Genomic DNA, 8018 nt, shown 5'->3' on the forward strand with positions numbered 1-8018 from the left:
GCATCTTTTCACCTTCATTCGTCTAGCAAAAAAGATTAAATTGTGGCTTCATATTAGTCCCGGTCTCCCCCACATCTAGTCTTATCCACAGGCCATTGCTCACAAACTTGACGAAATCGTTGATAAAGTTTAGGAGTCAGATCTACTTCTGGAAGCCATGTTTACTATACTAGTAGTACAAATTTCGCCTAACCCAGGGAGGGCGTGTAAAATTATGGTAATTATAGACCTTGAAATCATTGGAGAAATTATGGGTAATTAAAGTAAAATTGGAATACCATTGAGCATTGAAACAAGAAAAATGAAAAAGAAAAAGAAAATGAAGAAAATAAAGAAAATAAATGCTTAACTAGAGCCTCCGCAGGCAAGACCCAGCTCACTCCCTTTCCCTCCCCCACTACGTTCAAATGTTTGCACATCGCGTTGGGGTTCCTGTGTACGCATGCGCAGTGTTCAGTGTTCGGTGTTCACGTCGTGTTGGAACGTGTTTGCATTCAAGAGTCAAGTGTGTCGAGACAACTTGAAGGTAAAACCTTGGTTATTTTAGATTATATCCAATGACATCAAAACTAAAAAGAAAAATTTTGAATTCTATAATTCAGTTTTAGCCTTGTTTTAGTTATATCTTACGAAAACGGTGACCTTTTTTCCTGCTCCTCCTGCATCGTGAGTCCGTGTATCGCTCGTCCATTTTGTTTTACAGTCAAACAAGCTCAAGCGTCGACCCCTAGATTTGATTAATGAAATCATTAGGCAATTATTCCTTTTACACGTACGAACCGGAATAATGCAATATTGCAATATTCAAATGAAAATTCAGTTCATTATTCGACTCGTGATGAAGAAGCTAAACCATCTAAATTACAGATACCTTCGAGCAGAAGTCACTCTCTTATTTCATAAGCATACACACTAGGTTTTGTAATTTCCATGCCTCAATTACTTGGAGGATATCATCAATAAATTGTAGGGAACGCTCCCGCCTTGAGCGAAATGGAGACACAGTTCCATGTCGTCGATAATGTTGAAGTATTTTCTGGACTCCCCAACTAGAAATTTTCAGTTGTCGCGAAATTGCTTTATTGGACAATCCGCTATTGCTGAGATGAACAAATATTTCCTGTCGAATAATATCAGGTAAAGGCTTTCCCGGCACATAAACACGGCCAAAACTATTTCTGGCCGCCATGTTTTCTTGGCCTTCCTGTGTTAGCACTGATTAACCAATCAAAGTGTCGTATGTTGAATTTAAAGTTAATTGGAATTTTCATATCTTCGTTATCGACGTTGTCAATTTTCGAAATTCGAAAATTCAAATCATTAATCGACTCTAGGGGTCAACGCGTGAGCGTTTTTGCCTGTAATTTGGGCCTGGCAATGAAATATTCAATGTACGTTTGGCTTTATCAAATATTGATGACTTTGTTTTGAAACTAAAATTAAATTTTGCCAATCACAGCTACAATTTTATTTTTTGTTTATCATTTGATAAATAGAAAAGAATAACTACCACATGAACGCTATTCCACTATTTTAACAAATTCATTTGTAATGTGTGTACCTTATGGCCATTCGTCTTTTTAATATAATTGAATTATCTATTTATTGAATTTGGCCCCAATTTTCGATTTTTTTTATCAATTAAAGTTAAACTTTGAATTCCATATTTTCAATTTTAGAGTTTTCGTTTAAATAGTTGAAAAAATTGACAGATACAGAGAGCAAAATCCTACACCTTATGGCCATTTAAGGTTTTAGCAAATGAAATTATCTTTTTAGTTTTTTAGAACTTGACTCTCCAGTTCGTTTGTTTCGGCGTCAGCATTTGCGACAAAAAGTTTAACCTCCTTCAAGATGTCCGTAACTTGTCTTTCAAAGGCTTCATTCTTTTGATCTCCAGCCGGTCCTGGCAAATCCTTGTATTCCTCAACACTGAAATGCATTCCAGATTCGGAGGCTTCTTCCCTATTCCTTGCCTTAGATCTTGTTTCCATGAGCTAGCACTTAATACTGTACCTGACGCTTCCAGAATCTCAAACCTCGCTCTGCTATCAAAAATGTACCGTCGGCCCAAAACCAACAACGAAGTCCTCAAGTATTAACTGCTGCTCACTTTATTTTACATTTACATTTCTTATATAGAGCTGGTGATGTAATCCCAATTTTCACGTGCATATATATTTAATCCCTTATTCTTAAAGTCCTTGCTCAACAGCGTGCTTTTTATCCATTTTATCCCTTATTCTTTATGCTTAACCGCGTAACAGATGATTAAGTTTTAGCTAATGTCATTCATTACCTGAACTTTGCTTAAAGTGCCTATAACCTTTATAGGATTATGATTAATTTTGATTTTCTGTGTGTTGGAGATGAATAGACAAAAAAAATTTTTTCGATTGACTAAATATACTCAGAGATATAACACCCCAAAGTACGCAGTTTTGTCACGCCTTATCTATTTGGATGAGATCGCGAGGTCTGGTACCTAGTTGGGGTGGAATGACGTCACAGCTAGAAAGACTCGGCTTCCAATAAGTAAAACAAAGTAGAGCTTGGCTGTTCCTTCCAGTGTTTTTACCTGTTTTGGTCGCTTTATTTGCATCTTTGTATCTTTGAAATTAACCAGTTATCAAAGAAAGGCTGTAAGATGGAATCCATTGATAATGCTGATGAATACTTTGATTCAAGCAACGAGAATGAGAGTATTTACGACCTCGAGGACGAAGAATTAGATGAAGCCGTTCATGGATATCCTGAACAGGAATATTCTAATGTAGAAGTTTATGACACTTGGGTTTTATCCTGTCAAATAGTTCCATGCTAGTTTCTTTCATTGTTTATAGCTGGCCCAAGTTTTATAGTTACTTAAAAATAGAACTTACTGAATCAACACCCATCCTCCAAACAAAAAACAAAAAAACAACCACAAAGTAGAAGTGTTTTGTAAATTTGGGTTATAAAGTTTGACTTTATTATCATTCTATGTTGTAGATATTATGAAAGATGCATGCAATAATAAAACCAGTCAATATTTTGCTCAATAATACCTTTTACTGACACAATTTCAGTACAACAAATAAAGTATATGTTATGTTTCTCCTATAAGTTTAAACTAGATGCCACCTGTGGCGTTAACTCGGGCTTCTTTAGATTAGCGTTGCTAAGTTTTTTCTACAGTTTGATATACTTCTTACTAGCATGCCCAAGTGTTTTGTTGAATCTTCTATTTGTTAATTGAGCTTGGTATGAATGCGCGCAAATAGTCTAAACTTCTCAATAAATATGAATTAAACTGTATGTTTAATAGTGAAGTGGTTGAACATTTTGGAGTGCAAACAGTAGAGTGCAAACAGTATATCTGTGAAACACAAAATAGTATTTAGTACAAAATAGTACTACTTGAACAATGGAAAACAAAGGATTTTGTACGAATTAGTACAATTTTGTTTTAGTAAAGTTTCACAGTTATACTGTTTGCACTCTATTGTTTAATTAGCACTATTTTGTACAAAATAGTAATTAGTGTTTCATGGATTAGAGTGCATTCAGTTAATCCGTGAAACACTAATTTCTAAATAGTACAAAATAGTGCTAGTTAAACAATAGAAAATAATAGAATTTACATAAAATTGTACTATTTAGTATTAGTAAAGTTTCACATACTAACTGAATGCACTCTAGAGTGCAAACAGTATATCTGTGAAAAATTAGTTTTACTAAATAGTACAATTTTATACAAATTCTAATGTTTTCTATTGTTTAATTAGCATTATTTTGTACTATTTAGTAAATTGTGTTTCACAGATATATTGCTTGCACTCTGTTTGCTCTCTAATGTCTTTTCCCAGGTCTTTCCTTACTTTCTGTAAGTAAGCATCTGTGCTGCACATTTTTTATTTGCATTTAACTTGATTTTCATTTTTGGATTATTATAAAATCTATATATGATATTAGAAATTTCTGCTAAGCAAAATAATAAGATATTAAATTCTAATCATACAGTTTCTTTCAATAAATGTTTTTATTATACAAACTCCAATGAAATGTCAGGTGATCTCTCGCGCGAAAAATTGATATGTTCACACGTGAAAATAACATGTTATTTCACATGTGAAAATAACACGTTACCATGGATACTCCATGCAAACACACGCTTTGAATGTGCTCGCTTGTTGAAAATGGCTGAAGCAAACGAACCACACTGGAACTTTGATATCTTGAATGAAAACCCCGAAAATACTAAATCAAGATTAGCTACAGTATCTCGGGAAGACGTCGACAATCTCATAGCTAAAGAAGAGAACGAAAATACAAAGAAAAAAACCGCCTATGACCTGAACATCGTTTTGAAGTTTCTGCTAGAGGAGCGAAACGAAAGCCGAGATTTGGAGAAAATCCCGCCAGAGCAGCTGAATGTGTACCTTAGCGAATTTATTATTGCTGCAAGGACAAAGAAAGGCAACGACTACGAACCATCATCTCTCAGAGGAATATTATCAAGTATTGACAGATACCTGACTCGAAAAGAATACGGCAAAAGGCTATTTTTTGACCCGGAGTTTTCGAGGTTGAGGAACGCTCTGAAAGCCAAGCAAAAGAAGCTAAAAAAGCAAGGTCGAGGAAGCAAACCCAACGCAACAACTGCTTTAACAGACGAGGAGATTAATATTCTTTTTCAAAAGAATGTTTTGGGAGCCAGTTCTCCACAAGCGTTGTTGAATTCAGTCTGGCTGAATAACATGATTCACTTCGGTCTCAGGGGTTGTACAGAACAGAGGAGCTTGTGTTGGGGCGACGTTGCTTTAGAGACTGATAGTCAGGGGAAAAAATATCTTGTCCTTTCAGAGAGACAAACAAAAACAAGACAAGGTGATGATCCTAGGAATGTCAGGACAGTAAAACCAAGAATGTATGAAAACAAACAAGTCACAGCCGAGCGAGATCCAGTGAACATATACAAACTTTACCGAGACAAGCGGCCAGAAATAATGTTGAAACCTGATGCTCCATTTTATCTTTCTTGCAACTACTTCAAAACATCTATTCAAGGCAAAAATAGTGAAAGCAATTGGTTTAAAGCACAGCCCGTGGGAGTAAATAAATTGAACAGCATGTTGAACGACATGTGCAACGCTGGTGGAATTCCCCGCAAAACAAACCATGTTGGACGAAAGACGCTAGTGCAAAATTTACAGGATAGTAATGTCCCCCCAAACTAGATCATTCAAATAACTGGACACCGAAACTTGCAGTCAGTAAATAATTACAGCAGTCTCCGAGAGCGACAAATAGAAAATATATCAAACATTCTGAGTTCAAGTACAACAAAGCGCGAGTGTTCAGTCGCACAACGATCAGAGTTTCACACAGCCGAAGCACAACATTTCTATCAAGCAAGCTCATCAACCTCCTCAGTCCAAGAAAACCAACTTCAAACAATGTTTTATGGAAATACAATATCTGGAGGAATTTTCAACATAAATATGGCACCATATAGCAGCCCTCCAGTTGAACCGAGAAAGAAGTTTCGACGAGTACTTCGTATTGAGTCGTCGGATAGCGGCAGCAGCCAGGAAAATTAACTTAGCTTAACTTATAAACTTTACATTCAAGTTTAACCTGGAACAGTTTGCAATATTTCGCGATTTATTATAATTTTATCTTTATTTATAGTCAGAATTATCATATTTCTTGTCTTATTGATATTGTCTTATTGACAATTTTATCCTCAATAGTTTAGGATAGACAGTAAGAAATTGACATTGAATTGCTTATGTTTTAACGCATCTATTTTAAAATATTCAGATTTGTTTGACATGCATTTAAGAATAAAATGTTTGCTTTTTCATTGGAGTTTATATAATAAACAGAACATTACATGGGCGCTTGTAGATACGGATTTTATCTTCTCGTGTTCAATCGATATCTCACTCGTTTGCTGCGCTCGCTCGTGAGATATCAAATTGAACACTCAAAGATAAAATCCGTATCTACGCGCGCCCATGTAATATCCTCTATTTATTCAACAATTTAACATACCAAACCTACAAAGTTCTTTCAAAAGTAATTATAAACATTTTCTTTAAGACTGTTGTCCAGTGTTCTTGGTATTTTACAGTCTAAATATCAAGGGATGATTACATTCTTACATTTCTTATTGATAATGATATAAAACCTTTCAAACAATTAATACAATTAGTAAATATCAAGGGATGATTACGTTCTTACATTTCTTAATGATAATGATATGAAACTCTTCAAACGTTAATTACAGCTAAATGAACATTTAAAACAGCTGTTGGTTTTGCTTGAATTGAAACGAATTGAATTTGTCTAAATTTTTTCAACGGTCGAACTATTAAAGAACTATTTTAAACGTTTAGCTAAACAATACCTCTATCAATCTTAGTTAATATTTAGCCTATTCAAATGTAAGGTGTTCAACTTTGTCATTTTTGATTTTGAGTTTCATATTGTTGCGACAGTAAAATGATTTCACCAAGTTTGTCTTCCATGTTATTTATATCGAAAACTTCACCGCCATATTCCAGCTGGTGTTGTTTAAGAATAGCTTCTAGGGTATCTTGAAATAGTGAATAATAAACTGTATCACTATTGTTTGGCAATACTGCTGACACACGAGCAGTAATGGTTTTGGTACTATTCTTTATGAGGCAATAATTTTGACAATTTTTGCATCTCAAAACGACTGAATCTTGCCTAAATGGAAGTCGTTTGGCGCAGTTCAAACAATTATAATATGTGATAATATCTACACTACGGAAATTAGAGCATCTTACTTCAGTATTTCTAAGCTGGTCTCCTGCTTCTTGGACTACGTCGGGGGATAATTTAGGCAGGTTTTCAGTGACTTTTTGGAAATTTGATGAAGTGGTAGATGACAGGAACTTTTGGCCAAAATACTGCTTCACAACCATATTTTGGAATCTTGTAGAATTCTCCGTCTTGAACAAGTTGAATATGTTCATTCCAAATGGTTATGGGGATGCTGCCAGTTTCATCAATGAGACAGCCTTCTAACTTTGTGAGATTTTTCTTATTTGGGGATTGGCTGCGGTTTGTTATCCCCAAACATCATGAGCCCTGTCGCGCAAACTGTTTCGAAAACTTTGATGGCGTTAACATCTTTAGTTGTGACGACTGGTGGTGCTTGATCTGTATTAACTTGATCTTGAGAGAAATCTACCATCGTCTCGGGTGCCTCGTCAACATTGGTATGATAGTTTATCCATACGACGTTATCTTCTTTGGGATCGCGGTTGAATTTAGTAATTTACAAGGCGTGCCGCTTTCCGCCTTTTTCGCTATATCGGACTTGTGCTTTTTTGGCGAAAAGCACGGGCTTTCGTCTTAGTTTGCTTTTCTTGTATCGTGAAGGAAAAGTACTCTGAACCTTTGGCTGAATATTTTGTTGGGCCGATATTTTCACTAGCCAGAATGGTTGGTTGAACTGACGAGACAGAGGACGCGGACGGCGTAAATGAAGATTGGAATGAATAGGCACCTGAGTTAAAAGTAAAAACAATAACCTCAGTTTAAACTAGCAAAAGAAGTTTAATAGGTAGTACTAGTACAGAGTTAACAGAAGGAAGCATAACCTTTATTTGGACGACATGGTTACGAAGGTGGACTGCCCGGTCTATGTGGAACGATATGGCAGGCATGAAAGAGTGCCGTTCTCTGATTGGTTAGTAAGTTACGCCGGGGAAACAAATCAAATGAAGAGTACAAAACTAAATGAACACAAAGAAACCAAACAAGAATGAAATGACAAGTAGAATAACCTAAAAATAGCGAAAGAGAGAACCTAACCTTTCCAGTGCGGTATCGTGGTGGAGACGGTTGTTGATAGAATTCTCGGGAAGACGAGACAGAAAGGTTGAGGAGGAATCGGTCGGTATTTTAGACGCATTGAAAGAAAGAAAAGAATTAGAATCAACCATACAGTACATCAACACAAAACAATGATGTATGAAATTACAGGAAGAAACATTGAG

General features: G+C 35.7%; 1 protein-coding gene and 1 long non-coding RNA gene across 2 annotated transcripts; both read left to right on the plus strand.

The window, feature by feature from the left end:
* Positions 1 to 442: 442 nt before the first annotated feature.
* Positions 443 to 2919, plus strand: LOC148909345 (uncharacterized). Its single transcript, XR_016120457.1, has 2 exons — positions 443 to 526; positions 2627 to 2919. It is a non-coding gene; the product is annotated as an uncharacterized LOC148909345 (long non-coding RNA).
* A 1259-nt stretch (positions 2920 to 4178) lies between these two features.
* On the plus strand, positions 4179 to 5219 carry LOC116306974 (zinc finger MYM-type protein 2-like). Its single transcript, XM_031717110.2, has one exon. The coding sequence runs from the start codon at positions 4179 to 4181 to the stop codon at positions 5217 to 5219; it is 1041 nt and encodes a 346-aa protein (XP_031572970.2).
* Positions 5220 to 8018: the final 2799 nt, after the last annotated feature.

This window comes from Actinia tenebrosa, unplaced genomic scaffold, assembly GCF_029948245.1.
Source record: "Actinia tenebrosa isolate PJP-AT-01 unplaced genomic scaffold, QUT_ActTen_1.0 PGA_scaffold2__45_contigs__length_23673736, whole genome shotgun sequence".
NCBI lineage: Eukaryota > Metazoa > Cnidaria > Anthozoa > Actiniaria > Actiniidae > Actinia > Actinia tenebrosa.